We start from the raw sequence: 18,514 nt of genomic DNA on the forward strand, positions 1-18,514 counted from the left end.
TTTACAAAAGAAAATGGACTCATTTGTTTCGTAAACATGAAATGGTATATTTTCATAAGCAGCGGCTTTAGTAATATATAAAAATAATTATTTTCAAATGCAAATACAGTTGTATTATTTTGTACTGTAAACATTTGGCTGTAAAAAGAACGTCGTTAATGCTATGACGTCACTTACATTACGTCATGTAATGCGCGTAAGATTATATGACGTAATGGCTGATGGCTTTGTTGTAGACTGCAGAGGAATTTTTACATTAAAAATCAGTTAAAATTGACAATGGGTAATAAAGAGAATGACCAACTCGCTACGAGGAGTTACGAATTATCTGTCCCTCGTAAATGAATGTTGTAAAACCCTCGCCAAAGGCTCGGGTTTACAACATTCATTCACTCGGGACAGATAATTCGTAATTCCTCGTAGCTCGTTAGTTATTCTCTAAATATTCCGCTAGGGAAATATCAAACTCAATAAATATCTTCGATATGTCAGTAGAGTAGATGACGTCGTTTTCTACTATGACGTCGTTCGTTTTTTCATGGTTCAGTAGTGGTACATTGATACGGTTCAGTGAATTAAGATATTTCTTTAGAAGAATAAAAACGGCTTTCTTTTTTTGCATGTATACAAAGGTGAGTTTCATATTCATTTAGTAAACAATATTGTATATTTTTCGCTTATATAGATGCTTCATTTTTTTACCACAGATATGAATACTTTTATTACAGTCAGGTCAGGTCAGGTCAGGTCATAGGTTTTAACGTGCGCACTCAGCACAGGCTATTGTAGCAAACTTTTTCCGGTTCCTCCATCCAGGATAGGAAAAGGTTTGGAGTGGGTGGGAGAGGGGGTCGCCCGCGCTGTCATGTGTAAGAGAGCACAAGCAGCCCGACCAGGGTCGGTAGCGAACGATTATTACAATTCCTGTCTTGAGCATATATATACGTGTAAATCTTAGTAGTTATAATAATAAAACATTTAAGGAATATTCAACAATTGTGTAACGAAACATATGGCTTTTGATACACCAATCCCATGATGTAAATTTAAGTAACTCTGCCTTAGCTTTCCCTGTCAATATCATAACGTAAGTTGACCCATATTGCGTTTTCTGTTAGTATTTAAAGAACAAAATATTAGTACAGTGATGTCTACCTGCATTTTACTTTATTAATAAAAAATAAACGTTTTGACAGACAGCCCCTCCCTCACCAACAACAATAATCCCTCCCTGCTAGAGAGTTATTAATATGCATGTCAATAATGGACATTGGTGGGATAATATTGCAACCATCTTGAATAATATCCGCCATATTAAACTTTCAAGTTGAATTAGAACATCCTAAAGAGTTTTAAAGAGCCCATCATTTGTGCCAAATTTCATGTTTGTATCATTATTAAAAGATTATTCGTGTTATCTACTTTGCCAGTAGTGCTATTAGTAGGACCTGGTGGCCATATTTGGAGAGGGTGCTTTAATTTGATATTAATATTTCCCATCAGGTGTCTGTTTTAAATATCGAAGGTAGGTTCAGCATGCTTTAAACCATAGGCGTATGGACTGCTATTTTTGTAGGGGGACAGGCTGGATTTTGCCCGAATTAAACGAAAATACCCGAATCTTTTTTTTCTTTCTTTCTCTTTTTATTATTGTTTATAAAGAATTTTAATCTCCTGTCTTTCTTTTTCTTTTTCTTTTTCTTTGCCCGAATCTGCATAACAATAATTTATTCATATTAGAATTACTACAAAACAGCTATATTATAGGGTGGCAAACGAATCACTACAATTTTTACATTGATTAAAACTAATTTTGAGGGTAGAATGACACCCTGTCTCGTACGCTTATGTATTTAAACATATAAACATATAAAATGACACAGAGTTGAATAAAATAGAAAATCTCTGTTAAAATATATCTTAGTAATGAGCATGGCGGACATCTTGAAAAACAGCTACCATATTGAAAATTCAGCTGGTTCAGTAACTGGATTTGATTAATGCCCCAGTGCAATCATCTGTTTTGCCACGTTTTGTGCTTGTATCACCATTTGAAAGGTTCTCCCAGTTACATAGTAGCTAGTTGACTGGGGTTTTTTTTTAGGGGCCCTACTGCGACCTCCATATTTTCCACATTCAGCCCGTTTGCTAAACTTTTTTTTATTGTTGTACATATATATCATAAGGAATACAAAAGTACAACTCTATTTAATGTCCTCTCCGGGTGGTACTTTGCCTATTCTGAAGCCAGTCTGTTAGAAGAAGAAGAAGAAGAAGAAGAAGAAGAAGAAGAAGAAGAAGAAGAAGAAGAAGAAAAGAAAATTATAAAAACAAATTAAAAAGATATGTAAAGAAATGATGCTAATTATGTTTTAAATAACCCGAAGTATCTTAATTGCAATGTGGAGTGTGACCTTTTAGAAGTTTTAACCGTTGATTCGATTACAAATAGCTTTGATGTTAGAAGGGGGGAGTGGGGGAGGGAGAGGGGGAGTGGGAGGGTGCAGAAACCATCTAGTGGACTTGCATTTAACCTCTGCGTTGGTTTTTCTAGAAATTTAATTCTGTACAGTATAAGAAGCAAACGTGTTAAAGGGGAAGTTTTAAAGTTTCATAATGACAAAACATTTATTCATTTTTCCATTGAAATGTAAAGATTATACATTCAATTACATGCTCACAAAAAATTACATCAAAATAATTTCATTTACTTCTATTTATAAATCTATATTTGTTGCAAAATCCAACAAAGGTGACCGACATTTTAACGCGTGACGTCACAGAATGTATTTTTAAATACATTACATCTTCATATTGACAAAGAACTGTCTGCTTTAATATATGACCTATTTTTATTGACACGCGGCAAAGATCTTTACACATGTACTTTGCTTTTTTTTCAATGGTTATTGATTCTGTTGTGTTGTTATTGTCGTCGCTGTTGTTATTGTTGTTGTTGTTGTCGTTGTTGTTAATGGTGATTTAAACTTTATTTAATAGAATTTTTCGTTTTATTGCCTTCACTGTTATTAATTCCTTATGAAAAAGAAAACATCGACATGCCTGTAGCTGAGGGTAGAGTGGCAGTTCTTGTTGACAGAATAAAGTTAAAGGTTTTCTTTGTTTAACGACGCCACTAGAGCACATTAATTTATTAATTATCGGCTACTGCGTGTCAAACATCTGGTAATTTGATATAATATAGTCTTAGAGACGAAAGTAAAGTAGTTTGTTTTATTTAACGACGCCACTGGAGCACATTGATTTTTTATCTTATCATCGGTTATTGGACGTCAAACATGGTCATTCTGACACTTTTTTTCAGATGAAACCCGTTATCGCCACATAGGCTATTCTTTTACGACAGGCAGCAAGGGATCTTTTATTTGCGCTTCCCACGGGCAAGATAGCACAAACCATGGCCTTTTTTTAACCAGTTATGAATCACTGGTCGGTGCAAGTGGTTTACACTTACCCACTGTGCCTTGCGGAGCACTCACTCAGGGTTTGGAGTCGGTATCTGGATTAAAAATCCCATGCCTCGACTGGGATCCGAACCCAGTACCTACCAGCCTGTAGACCGATGGCCACGACGCCACCGAAGCCGGTCTTAGAGATGAAACCCACTACATGTTTCCATTAGTAGCAAGGTATCTCTTATATGCACATGATAGCACATACCACGGTCTTTACAACACCACTCGTGGTGCACTGAAATAGCCCAATGGGCTCATGCATCGCCGGGGACCGATCCTAGACCGACTGCGCTACTACTAGGCTTAGTACGTTCCGCCCAAGTTGACAGTATACGGACACTTGACATGAAGAAAGCACGTGGGTTAGTGAGATTTCTGTGTTGATGGTCGTAATCCATACTTTCGAAAGACGTTTTATCGATTGGCACCAGACAAGTCTTCCCATCGTACCTAAATCAGTCGGGGTAATTGACAGAGGTCGGTTGTTATAGCAACCAATCGAAGCCAGGCAGCCTGGCAGTGGGAGGTGATTTGTGGCGCTATTATATTACGTAACTGAATATTTGTCCGTCGCAATCATTATACGCAGGTATATCATCCATTAACACGTGCCTATTGGGGTAGGCCTATATTGATATATCATTATAATTAATGCATTTTATCTTTAATTGGTATTCTAGTACTAGTAACTGTTTTGTTTGTGTTGTGGTACTGTTTGAAATGTATTATTTACCATTATGGTTGTTAATTATGAATTATGCATACAACAAACACTGTGCCATCAGTGTAACAGTCCAGCACATCGGGGAGGGCGGGGCACACTTTACAGTTGGCCCCCTAGAATCTACTGTTGAGTGTACCTTTATTAAGCATACGCTTACGAGACAGGCGGAGGGGGGGGGGGGGGGGGGGGTACAACCTCCCTCCTCCACTCCACCTACAGCTGGAGCAAATCCTCAAATTGGGAAAAAAGAAAGTGATATTCGGACAAAAAAGAAAGTGATATTCGGACAAAAAAGAAAGTGATATTCGGACAAAAAAGAAAGTGATATTCGGGGAAAACGAGCTTGCTTGAGACCTTTTCACCATATATTTCAATCCTTTTACACATACTATTAGTTGTACAACCAAGTAAAAGTGCGCAGTGATTCATGTTCAACCCTATATTCATGTGTGTAGCTATTTGGCAGTAATGCTGATATGAATAAATGTTGTTATCCAGATTCGGGAATTTTTGTTTTAAGTCGGGCCTGCCCCCTCCTACAAAAATGGGAGCCAGTACGCCTGTATAATTACAACCCGTGAAAATGGACTCTAAATGTTGTTAATCTATTAGCATGTAGCACATTTGGATAGAGTGAAACGTTGAAAGAGAAATTCGTTAAAGACAAACTAGACTAGAGCTCGTTTCCATAACCATTACTTCTCAGAAGTACATGTACGTGCGTTTCTAAACTATGAAAACTGCTTTTGTGGTATTAGGAAAACTAGGATGACCAGAAACACTTCGGTATATGGGAAGTGGAAAATCTAAACAATAACATTTATCCAAAAACGGCTCTAAAAGTAAAAATAAATACGCCTTAGTGTTTAAAAATTGGTTACGTTCTTGGTGCCTACACTCACACACAAGCGCGCGCGCGCGCACACATACACACACGCATACATATACTAACATATACGCAAGCGCGCACACATACACACACATACACACACACACACACACACACACACACACACACACACCAAAAATATGTTTTTGAAATAAATTAGTTGTCCTGGGGTGTTTAATAACCATTCAGTTATTTATACTAGTAAGCGTGTGTGCAGAAAATTATGAGAGGGTTCTAGATTATGGGGAGTTTTTAAGGGGATCGGGTCATGCCTCCCCGAAAAATACATTGAAAAACTAAAAATCGAGCAGGTGGGATTTCGCCTGTACTATACTAAGAGATATTAACAAAATTAATGTTAAAGCTTGTTTTGTTTAATGACACCACTAGAGCACACTGATTTATTAATTATCGGCTATTTGGTAATTTTTATTTCTGTAACAGCGATGAGTAATGTTTAAAATGGAACATACAGTATTCAAAGTTTGTTTTGTTTAACGACACCACTAGAGCACACTGGTAATTCTGACATAGTTTTAGAGGAAACCCGCTACATTTTTCCATTAGTAGCAAGGAATCTTTTATATGCTCCATCCCACAGACATGATACTGACGGGGTCCGACCGCGCATCAAGCGAACGCTTTACCACTGGGCTAGGGGTACTCGACGCACACTAGTACACGTAATTACATATAGTATTCGTATCTTGTCTCAGCATTATTTATCTGTGGCAGCGTGTACACGTGAAATAATACATGACTATTGAGTATTGATTAGTGTATTGCCAAGCATCCACCAAACATGTTAATGAAGAATTATCTTGTTGCCCATTCACCCCTCGACCGTCGTGTTATATTAGAAATGACTTTCTGACAGACGGTGACAACCAGTGGAAACTCAATTAGTCGCACATGTCACGGTGTTTCCATACCTGTGTGTAAGTAGTATCCGGGTTGCAAGGTAGTATATTGTTGATGACAAGTTGCATATGGACGTTATTTTTGTCGCACTATACTAAAGGTAGCGAACATTGGCGGTTATAGTAACGGTAAGTCATGCATTTGTTAGCCATCTTGGACAATATTCGTTGTTTTCGTCGCACTATACTAAAGGTAGCGAACATTGGCGGTTATAGTAACGGTAAGTCATGCATTTGTTAGCCATCTTGGACAATATTCGTTGTTTTCGTCGCACTATACTAAAGGTAGCGAACATTGGCGGTTATAGTAACGGTAAGGCATGCATTTGTTAGCCATCTTGGACAATATTCGTTGTTTTCGTCGCGGTAAGTCACTATACTAATACTAAAGGTAGCGAACATTGGCGGTTATAGTAACGGTAAGTCATGCATTTGTTAGCCATCTTGGACAATATTCGTTGTTTTCGTCGCACTATACTAAAGGTAGCGAACATTGGCGGTTATAGTAACGGTAAGTCATTCATTTGTTAGCCATCTTGGACAATATTCGTTGTTTTCGTCGCACTATACTAAAGGTAGCGAACATTGGCGGTTATAGTAACGGTAAGTCATTCATTTGTTAGCCATCTTGGACAATATTCGTTGTTTTCGTCGCACTATACTAAAGGTAGCGAACATTGGCGGTTATAGTAACGGTAAGTCATGTATTTGTTATTTTCGTCGCACTATACTAAAGGTAGCGAACATTGGCGGTTATAGTAACGGTAAGTCATGCATTTGTTAGCCATCTTGGACAATATTCGTTATTTTTGTCGCACTATACTAAAGGTAGCGAACATTGGCGGTTATAGTAACGGTAAGTCATGCATTTGTTAGCCATCTGGGACAATATTCGTTATTTGACGGGCGGGACGTAGCCCAGTGGTAAAGCGCTCGCCTGATGCGCGGTCCATTCCCAGTTTGGAGCTCCACGCGGTATGACGTGTTTGTTTCGCTTGTGCACACTGCACGTGTTTTCGTGTGCTTGACTTGGGGGTCCTTCGTTTCGTTGTTTTTGTCAGCGAAATGAAGTTTTCTACTGGGATGTATGCAGCCATTGGAACTGATTGAACGCTGGAACGCTTCTCGTTTCGACAGCCTGCACCACCAGGTTGGATTCTTTTTTAGCGAGATTCCTTGCCTCCACGTCATTTCTCCGTCTGACTGTCGACTTGTTTTTTCGTGACTTGTATGACGGCCATTCTGCATAACGCCACGGTTGTTCGCGTTTAGTCTCTACATGTCCGAGCCTGTCCTAGCAGCACTGGAAGATTGACCGCCCCACTCTAAGAAGAAATAGGAAGTGGGGTCGGCCCCTACTACTCTTTTTCTAGACTTTACCTTGCTTTATAGTGATACCATCTCGTATCCTCCGGAGTCGGGCCCGTCCGCACCACTAAACCAACCCATGACGACTGGACTATACCCTAGTCTGATACTCTCTCTAGTTCAGACGGATCCGGAGGTCGAACTCGGGATGGGCGTGTTCGAAACCCTAGTGGTATATGGGCACGTTAAACTAGTTATCATCATCATGATGCGCGGTTGGTTATATGGGATGGATGGTATATCAAAGGCTGTGGTATGTGCTATCCTGTCTATGGGGTAGTGCATATAAAAGATCCATTGCTATTAATAGAAAATGTAGCGGGTTTTCTCTCTAAAACTATATTTCAAAATTATCAAATGTTTGACATCAAATAAGCAATAATCAATGTGCTCTAGTGGTGTCGTTAAACAAAACAAACTTTTAACATTACTTAATTGACCGTCGGACAAGGTTCAAGTTTTTATTTTCTTTAACGATATAGATTTATTAATCATCGCTTATTTGATGTGAAACATTTGATAATTCTGACATAATAATAGTCAGTAAATTCCTACAATATTCCATTAGCAGCGAGGGATGTTTTCAATGCACTTCCCAACACGAATAACACGTACGGCCGTTGGTATACCAAAGGCCGTGGTATGTGCTATCCTATCTGTGGGATGTTGCATGTAAAAGATCCCTTGCTACTAATGGAAAAATGTAAATAATGATGATGCATTAAAGGTCTATTTAAAAACTCATGTAATTCATTGGTGTTGGGGTGAGACGGGATGTAGTCTAGTGGTAAAAACTCATGTAATTCAATGGTGTTGGGGTGAGACGGGATGTAGTCTAGTGGTAAAAACTCATGTAATTCATTGGTGTTGGGGTGAGACGGGATGTAGTCTAGTGGTAAAAACTCATGTAATTCATTGGTGTTGGGGTGAGACGGGATGTAGTCTAGTGGTAAAAACTCATGTAATTCATTGGTGTTGGGGTGAGACGGGATGTAGTCTAGTGGTAAAAACTCATGTAATTCATTGGTGTTGGGGTGAGACGGGATGTAGTCTAGTGGTAAAAACTCATGTAATTCATTGGTGTTGGGGTGAGACGGGATGTAGTCTAGTGGTAAAAAACTCATGTAATTCAATGGTGTTGGGGTGAGACGGGATGTAGTCTAGTGGTAAAAAACTCATGTAATTCACGGGATGTAGTCTAGTGGTAAAAACTCATGTAATTCATTGGTGTTGGGGTGAGACGGGATGTAGTCTAGTGGTAAAAACTCATGTAATTCATTGGTGTTGAGGTGAGACGGGATGTAGTCTAGTGGTAAAAACTCATGTAATTCAATGGTGTTGGGGTGAGACGGGATGTAGTCTAGTGGTAAAAACTCATGTAATTCATTGGTGTTGGGGTGAGACGGGATGTAGTCTAGTGGTAAACACTCATGTAATTCATTGGTGTTGAGGTGAGACGGGATGTAGTCTAGTGGTAAAAACTCATGTAATTCATTGGTGTTGGGGTGAGACGGGATGTAGTCTAGTGGTAAAAACTCATGTAATTCAATGGTGTTGGGGTGAGACGGGATGTAGTCTAGTGGTAAACACTCATGTAATTCATTGGTGTTGGGGTGAGACGGGATGTAGTCTAGTGGTAAAAACTCATGTAATTCATTGGTGTTGGGGTGAGACGGGATGTAGTCTAGTGGTAAAAACTCATGTAATTCATTGGTGTTGGGGTGAGACGGGATGTAGTCTAGTGGTAAAAACTCATGTAATTCATTGGTGTTGAGGTGAGACGGGATGTAGTCTAGTGGTAACGTGCTCGCCTGATGCATGGTCGGTCTCTGATCGATTCCCATTTGGGCTATTTCTTGTCCCAGCCAGTACACGACGACTGGTTTATCAAAGGCTGTGGTATGTGTTGTTCTGTCTCAGGGATTGTGCATATAAAAGACCCCATGCTACTAATGGAAAAATATAGCGGGTTTCTTTTCTAAGACTATATGTCAAAATTACCAATAGCTGATGATTAATAAATCAATGTGCTCTAGTGGTGTCGTTAAACAAAACAAAAAACAAACTTGATATACCATTTGTGGGGTACTGATTGGAATGGGATAAAAACGCAGTCGAAGAATGGGGCCATTGAGGTGGTTCGATAATATATTTAAAAGGTATCACCTCAGGGTAATGTTCTGCTAATTGGGCTATATCCCACCCCAACGCCAGGTCAGTACGTATACAGGCGTGGATTCAGTGATGGCCGAGGGGGTCTGGACTCCTTTGCTCAGAACGAAAAAACCCACACATTTTTTCCACTTATTTTAAAGTTTATTCACTTCTATCATACAAAATAAAGTTTGTTTTGTTTAACGACACCACTAGAGCACGTTGATTTATTAATCAGCGACTATTGGATGTCAAACGTTTAACAGTCTTAGAGAGGAAACCCTTTACATTTTTCCATTAGTAGCAAGTGATCTTTTATATCCACATCCCAGACAGGATAGCACATATCATGACCTTGATATACCAGCCGTGGTGCACTGGCTGGAACGAGAAATAGCCCATGGCTTATGGATCATTCGGGTTGGGAGGGGGTGGAGGGGGTGCGATGGAATACAGGATCGAATCGATCGCCTAGCTGTATGGACTCGAGACTAAAGGCTACTTCTAGATAACTACATAGCTTAAAAGATCCAGTAAAGCTGATCATAATCCGATTGAGACTAAAGCACATTGATTAATTAATCGTCAGCTACATCGTGTCACACATTTGATTAATTCTTATACCTAGACCACGGAAGAAATCTGCTACATTGTTCTTTAACAGCAATGGATTTTTTATTCCATCATTACGATCTATCATCTACTCAAGAAAATAAATTACGGTCTAGGGCCAGTAGTCTTGGTAATTCTTTACTAGTGTCGTATTGTTTGAGCATGGTTTGCTCACACATGTGTTATAAACAATAAACATTGTCAGTACATGTTTTGATTTCAACTTATGTGTGTGCTTATTAAGGTCCTGGACACACACCAGCTATCTGGGCTGTCTGTTCGTGGTTAGTGAGAGAGACGTTGGTGTAGTGGTCTTACCCACTGAGTCGTTAAAACTCGCTCTGAGTAGAAGTAGGTACCGGGCTGCGAACCCAGTACCTACCAGCCTTATATCCGATGGCTTAACCACGACACCACCGAGGCCGGTGTTTCAGTACAATATGACCCGCGATACACGCAAAAACTTTGCACACCGTGCGTTTTTCGTGCATTTATGATTTCAAAGTACCGAAATGCGGATTCGACTGGGATTGGGGGGGGGGGGGGGGGCGTAGCCCAGTGGTAAAGCGCTCGCTGGATACGCGGTCGGTTTGGGATCGATCCCCATTGTGCTATTTTTTGTTCCAGCCAGTGCCACGACTGGTATATCAAAGGCCGTGGTATGTGCTATATTTTCTGTGGAATGGTGCATATAAAAGATCCCTTGCTACTGGAAAAATGTTGAGGGTTTCCTCTCTAAGACTATATGTCAAAATTACCAAATGATTGACATCAAATAGCCGATGATTAATATGTCAATGTGCTCTAGTGGTGTCGTTAAAGAAAACAATCTATTGGTTTCATAACGATAATTGTCATCTGTTCGTTCTAAACAGTTGGGTTGTTAACATTATTCAATCGAAGAGCATGCTACAATGTCGACACCTTAGAACGGAAGAAGCTGTATTTTGTAAAGCCATATATTATTTAAAGAAAACCATTGAAAATATACTGGTCCCTAATTCACTTTGTTGAGTATGTATGCACAATCGAAACGCAGGTAAGCGATCTGGCACTCGTACCTGTGATATTGTGACTTGTTATTGTTTAGATTCATGCTTTACCGCCGACTCTTAACGCAGGTAAGCGATCTGTTACTCGTGCCTGTGATATTGTAACTTGTTATTGTTTAGATTCATATTTTACCGCCGATTCTTGTCGGCGAGTAGTTGACTTGCCCATTTCAGCTTCTGTCCAAACCTAATCCTCATTTTTCAGTAAGTTCAGTGTGGTTTTAACACAGTTCGTATTAAAGTTTGGTGCGCATTCATTCAACGTTTTTTTAGTTTACCTAATAAAAAAGAAAAATTAGTTTTGTGTGAGGTTGGCAATCAAAATATGAACTGAGATTTATGCACAAAAAAAAAAAAAAAAATAATAATAATAATTTATCTTTGACACCTAATAGTCAATAGGCCCTATTGTAGCCTATATTTTTTTTTTAGTGCTGGGGTTTCGTTAAACATTCATTGAATTGGTGCCGTTAAGCATTTAATTCATTTACTTACTAACTCTGAGTTGGTGATATTAAACATTCATAACATTCCGATACTGGGAATTGATCCCAGCACCTGCCAGCATTAAATCGATCCGACAGCTTCACCGCTTTCTGTCGAGTGGAACTTTCACCGCTTGCTGCTAATATCCAGATATCGTAATCGGTTCTATAGATAGTCCGCACATTCTTTGCACGGCTACGGGAGCGCATGCTTTTAAAGAACAGCGCGCACACACGTTACGTGTCAAATTTCTAAACTCAGGAACCATATTGGTCTTAGTTTCTCTTCTTTTTTTTCAGTAACAGAGGAGTACGCAGATTGAGGTTTGGTCTAGCTTGCTGCATGTTTAGTAATAGTTACTGTGGGACTCTAGTATAGATCTAGAAACGTTAGGTAGCTACATGTGATATGATATGTGCAATGTAGGCTGACATTTTGTGTTTCCGCAAAGCTTGAAAATTAAAATAATAATAATAAAATCACAAAATAAGGAGAGGGGAAGATTTTTTTTAGTCATTTGCTGTTTGAAATGTGTTGTTTTTTTGTTTTTTTAACGATATCAGACGCGTGGGGTGGGGTGGGTGGGGTGGGGGGTAGGGGATCAAAACCCCTCCCTGCTCAAGCAATTTAAAATATATATATAGTTTCTGGTGGAGTATGACTCGACCTCCTATAAACATCGCTTGCCTCAGTGTAAGCCCCCCCCCCCCCCCCCTGCACATGCGCCATGGTACGTACCACTAGAGCATATTGTTAATTAATCATCGGTTATTGGATGTCAGCCATTTGGTAATTCTCACACGTAATGCTGTTGGAAATGAAGCTTGCAGAATACAGGAAGTTACACCTTAGCACATTTTATATCTTAAATTATCATCCAAAATTACCTTTATATCTTTAACACCAAAAAAAGAAAGAAAAAAAATGTTTTGTTCAACGACACCACTAGAGCACATTGATTATTACTCATCGGCTATTGAATTGGATGTCAAACATTTGGTAATTTTTACATATAGTCTAAGAGAGGAAACCCACTAAAAAAGATTTAGTAGCAAGGGATCTTTTATATGCACCATCTCACAGACAGGATAGCACATATCACGGTCTTTGATATATCAGTCGTGGTGCACTGGCTGTGCGAGAAATAGCCCAATGGGCCCATTGACGGGGATCGATCCCAGACCGACCGCGCATCAAGCGAGCGCTTTACCACAATGCTAGGTCCAGCCCCTATCTTTAAGACCATGTCATGAGGATACACTGTAAAAACCTAACTAGGGGGTAGTAAAAAACCAAACGTCGTATATCAAAAGTTGTGGTATGTACTATCCTATCTGTTAGAATTTGCATATAAAAGAGCCCTTGGGTTGATGAAAAAAATATAGCGGATTTCCCGTATCAGATCAAATTTTTGTTCGTTTTGTTTAACGACACCACTTAAGCACATTGATTAATTAATCATCGGCCAATTGATGTCAAACATTTGGTAATTCTGACACGTAGTGATCAGAGGAAACTCGCTACATTTTTCTTAATGGAGCAAGGGATCTTTTATATGCACTTTCCCACAGACAGAAAAGCACAAAACCTGTGGCCATTTGTGGTGCACTGGTTGGAACGAGAAAAAAAAATATCAGTTGTATGGATCTATCGAGGTGGTTCGATCCTGCGATGCAAGCATCTCAAGCGAGCACTCAACCGACTGAGCTAAATCCCGCCCGCGATGATTAATTAAACAATGTGCTCTAGTGGTGTCATTAAACAAAATAAACTTTAGTTTTTAAAAAGAATCTGACACAGTTGTGTGTAGCGTATATTCTAGGTAGACAAAGGAAGCAATCTAAACGAAAAACTTCTTTCTTTTTTCTGGGGTGGCAATTTTCCCCCTTGCAAACACCCCCCCCCCCCCCCCCCCCACACACACACACCATTAGTTACGTCCCAAATAAAGTCTATCGCTGTGTAATACAGGGACAGTTTTATGAAATATGATCTTTTTGTGTTTGTTTACAGTATGGCGCAGTGCTACCAGGATCTGCAGTCGAAATTGTTGATACGGTTTCCATGACAACATGATATTCGTTTCCTGCAATTTATGATATCTTTGTGAGAGCCATCACGGGGGAGTTCGCGGCGTGCAGTATTAGGTAAACAGTCTCGGTCATCCATTTTATAATAAAACTCTTTTAGAGTGTGTGTGCATGTGTGAATATAGCACTGGTCCGAATCGGACTCAGAAAATGATGATATTTAGTTTAGGGTTTCACCTTGAACTACACACAGCACCGACCCTTGTGACGTAGGCTAGTTTCAGGACCATTATGAGTACCAAATTAAAATGACGGAATATGTACTATTCTTGGTGGGGGTTTTTTCAGGGGCGGTTATAAGTTGGTAACATATTGGTCGGTCTCTGCTTGACATCCTCCCCCCCCCCCCCCCCCTCGCCAAGACTGTCTCAAGATGACATGTACCTTTCACCATGTTAGTTTTCTTTTTCTAGTTTATTTTCTTTAAAACATTGATATGAATGGCCGTTGGATATCACATTTATATTATATCCAGTTATTTTAAAACGTATCTAACGAGCAAATTCGATTTGGATACTACCAGTTGTAACATAAATGGTAACTAAAGGTCGCGAATGTAGTATTTTCTTAAATATTTAAAAAAATAAAATAATAAAAGAATGATTTTTTTTAAAAGCCTGGTTTTAAATAAATTTAAACGTCTTTTGCAACTAAAATTCATTTACGACCCTTGCGCTTATAGCTAACGTGTGCGTGACAGACTTATCAATTTTAGGTTAACGTGATGTATCAGTGAACACGTGTACGTATATATACGTGTGTGTGTGTGTGTCTGTGTGTGTGTGTGTGTGTGTGTGTGTGTGTCTCTAATATACCATAATAAATATTCTATACTCTATTTAATATTGTTTTCCAGAATACAGTACACGAATGATTAAAGAGAACTTCGCAATAGACATGTTTTATTTCGAACGTGACAACACTACATTCCAGTCTTCGCCTGATTACCATGGTAACACCTATCGAGCAAGTTTCGAGCTGTATCCCTTCAACGAGGGAATCGAGTACGCGGTTTACAAGGGAATGCTCAATGGGAATGGTCCCAAGCGAGGCGCTTTCTGTGCCGCGAAAGCGAAACTAGGCCGGAAGTCTTGCGAAGAAGACTGGATGCATGTGTTAGAGATTTCCAAGACGGCTGACGTGTTGGCGTCAAGCTTCAACAATTATATTCGACAAAGAGTAATCCAGTTCACGATTCCTTTAATAGCACAGATGGACAGCGTGTCGGATTTCGCTGTTGTCATAAATTGTTTCAAGCCCCACGCGAAGAAACTGACCAAAGGAGAATACATCATCTTGGAAGATTTCATTTTTGAAGAATTTCAAAATTTCTCGACCGTTACAAATACAAAGCAGAAAACTGATGCCTTTTCACACTTTTCTTGGCACGACACGCGAGATTTTGTGATATGTGGCTTACAGGGGGCCAAAACGGAAGGTGGCTTCCATTTAACCACGCCAACAATCCATTCGCTTTCCCATCGGTTCGGACCGAACGATCACCACTGGGAGGGAATAGTGCAATTCTTCTCAGCTCACACGTGTAACAGTATATGCAGTGGGTTGAACATCCCCGACCTCACCCGGTTACCCGTGGTTAAATACCCCGCTGTTTCCGGCTTCAGTACGACCTCGTATTGTCTCAAACTCGCTTCTGCCCCACCGCCATACTCTTAGCCCATCTCAGTTCTGGCACGGTTTGTACCTTCAGTAACTTCTGGATCCAAATCAAAATCAAACTAGGTTTATCATGCCCATATCCATTCAGGATTCGGGCATGTCCACCCTGGGCCCTGTCTCTGAAATATGAGCACAGTTTCAAATATGTCCTCACAACAGTACCACTCTTAATGCTGGAATGTATTAACAAGAATGAAAAAAACTGCTAAAGTTCGAAAATTCATTGTAAGCAAGTTTTGAAATTAAATTTAGAACACGAAGAGCTGTATAACAATATCCCTTTGGTTTAGGTTTCAATTCGACCATTAGAAATTTTCCAGTACAGTGTTTATTTTTTCAGAAGTTATTACGGTACGTGCTGGATGGGGATTTAAAGACACAAGTGTTCATTGGTGTGCCAATTCGGTGGGTACCTGTGAAGTAGGTCGAAATATCTACCACTATGAACGTAGTTGCCTATTAATGTTATTATATATATATTTATGTTTGGTTAGACGTGTTCTAATTAAATTCGTGTCGAGAGTCTATTTATTTGTTATAGTACACGTGTACATAGGTTTTAATGTGTTATAAGTCTATTTATATGTTTTGATAGACGTGTAGATACGTTATTTATGTTGTTAGTCTATTTGTTAGTGGTGTACATATGTTTTTAATGTTGAAAGTCTATTTATATGTTATTAGACGTGTAGATACGTTATTTATGTTGTTAGTCTATTTGTTAGTGGTGTACATAGGTTTTTAATATGTTGAAAGTCTATTTATATGTTATTAGACGTGTACATTTGTTTTTAACGTCTTATTTAAAGTCTATTTATATGTTCTTATAGACATGTAGATATGTTCTATGTCTTAGAGGCATGTCCATTTAAGGTGGGTCTTTTAGGCTTGTACATATGTTTTTGTGTTGAAAGTATTTAAATGTTATTATAGACGTGTGCATATGTTTTAATGTGTTGAAAGTCTATTTATATGTTATTAGACATTTACATATATATATTACAAAAAGTCTATTTAGATTTATGTGCGGCGGTACTTCCGTTGTTAGCTATATTGAATTAGTCGCACTGCATTGCTTCAAACTTCTGATACAAGTCAATCCTGATCTATGATTCGAGGATTATTTGTAAGTAATTGCTGGTGTGATAAGTGCAATATTTAAAATGTGTACGTTGTGGGCTTTATGCAATAAGTTAAAGTATACGATAGGCCTATGTGCAATATATCCGTTAGTGTATGTCGTGAGATGTGTTTATTAAGTGTGAACGAATCAGAGAAAATGAGAGAGAGAGAGAGAGAGAGAGAGAGAGAGAGAGAGAGAGAGAGAGAGAGAGAGAGAGAGAGAGAGAGAGAGAGAGAGAGAGAAATTAGATGTCCAATGTTGATTATAAGTCTTATATGTAGATGTTTTTATTTTGAGTTGAAGTCAGTGAATGAGTGATATATATAAATATATATAGATATAGCTATAGATATAGCTATAGATTATATATATATATATATATATATATATATATATATATATATATATATATATATATATATATATTTATTTATTGATTTATTTATTTATCTAAGTATCCAGTTCTTCGAATAAACAATACATTTAGTGAAGAATTATTAACATTTCCTCGATGGCACGTCTAGTGTCACGTACGACAGCTTATGTTTTAACCTCTGGTGTTGAACGGTTTTGACCTTTGGTGTTCAAATGTCTGACATAAAGGCAAAATTCTGAAATTAGTAATCATATATTATTATAGATAATATTATGTCGTACGTCCGGTAATGCTTTTACTTCAAATGTTCAAATGTAGGTTATAATATTATGTTAAAATTCTGACATTAATATTCATTGTCGGACATACGGCAATGTTCTGACTTCTTGTGTTAAATTATCGGACATACGGTAATGTTCTGACATTAATATTCATTGTCGGACGTACGGTAATGTTCCTTCTTCTTGTGTTAAAATATCGGACATACGGTAATGTTCTGAAATTAATAGTCATATGTCGGACGTACGGTAAAGTTCTGACATTAATATTCATTGTCGGATGTACGGTAATGTTCTGAAAACTTGTGTTAAAATGTCGAAAATATATATGGTACCGTTCTTACTGGTTTAATACATTGAAATGTCGGATATCTAGTAATGTTCCGACTGATTGCAATTTATGGTAATGTTAGATGACATTGATATTCAAATGTAGGTCATATGATCACGTTCTGGTGTTGAAATGTCGCTCTTAGGTAATATCTTTACTCCAAATATTCATAGTACATGCGTTAATCCTCTGATATTGATACTCAGATATCGCACATGAGGTAGTATTATGTTCTGATCCCTGGTGTTCAAATGTCACTTATACAGTAATACGCTAACCCTGATGTGCAGAAATACGTTAATCAACTAACATTGATACTCAAACGTCTGACATACGGTAATATTATGTTCTGATCGCTGGTGTTCAAATGTCACATAATATTATGTACTGATACGCAGTGTCATAAAATGTAAATCGTGACACGTTAACTTATATTTAACGTGTGGGTATTTATGATGTATAATAGTCACATCAACATGTGTATGTAGTTTCACTTTTGTTTTGTGTTATAGCAATCACACCAACGTGTGTACATGGTCACATGGTTTGTGTTAAATTATATAGATATATGAATATGTTAATGTTTTTCATGTTTAGCAGGAACACCAACTTATTATGTGGTGTTATGTTTGTGTTAAATTACACAAATTCACATCATATGGATATTTTTTCCTATGTAACAGTCATACAGACGGTGTGTGGTGTAGTGTTTGTGTTAAATTACATACATTCATCATAATACGTGGATATTTCTCATGTTTAACAGCCACGCCAACACGGCATTGTGTATGTGGTGTCACTTGTTTTGTGTTAAATGACAGATTCAACAAAAACAAAAAACCCATGCCCACAGCCGTATTTGTGGTTTCACTTTTGTGGTTTTGTCATAATACACAGATTCATTATATATGTGAATACTTCACATCAACACAAATGTGTAAATGTGGTTTTATAT

The 18,514-nt window shown here is 38.4% G+C and overlaps 1 protein-coding gene across 2 annotated transcripts in view; it reads left to right on the plus strand.

Moving 5' to 3' along the window:
• Positions 1–466: 466 nt before the first annotated feature.
• LOC121388974 (alpha-protein kinase vwkA-like) overlaps positions 467–18,514 on the plus strand; it is an 18,359-nt gene continuing 311 nt past the window's right edge. Inside the window, exons 1-4 of one of the 2 annotated variants that reach the window (XM_041520536.1) lie at positions 467–632; positions 11,981–12,004; positions 13,695–13,828; positions 14,628–18,514. The exon at positions 14,628–18,514 is cut by the window's right edge and continues 311 nt beyond it. In XM_041520536.1, the coding sequence (XP_041376470.1) occupies positions 14,642–15,448 (807 nt within the window). In that variant the 5' untranslated portion in view covers positions 467–632; positions 11,981–12,004; positions 13,695–13,828; positions 14,628–14,641 and the 3' untranslated portion in view covers positions 15,449–18,514. The remainder of the gene's footprint in view (positions 633–11,980; positions 12,005–13,694; positions 13,829–14,627) is intronic. The other variant, XM_041520535.1, reaches the window with a different exon arrangement.

The sequence above is a fragment of the Gigantopelta aegis genome, chromosome 14 (genome assembly GCF_016097555.1).
Source record: "Gigantopelta aegis isolate Gae_Host chromosome 14, Gae_host_genome, whole genome shotgun sequence".
In the NCBI taxonomy this organism is placed as follows: Eukaryota; Metazoa; Mollusca; class Gastropoda; order Neomphalida; family Peltospiridae; genus Gigantopelta; species Gigantopelta aegis.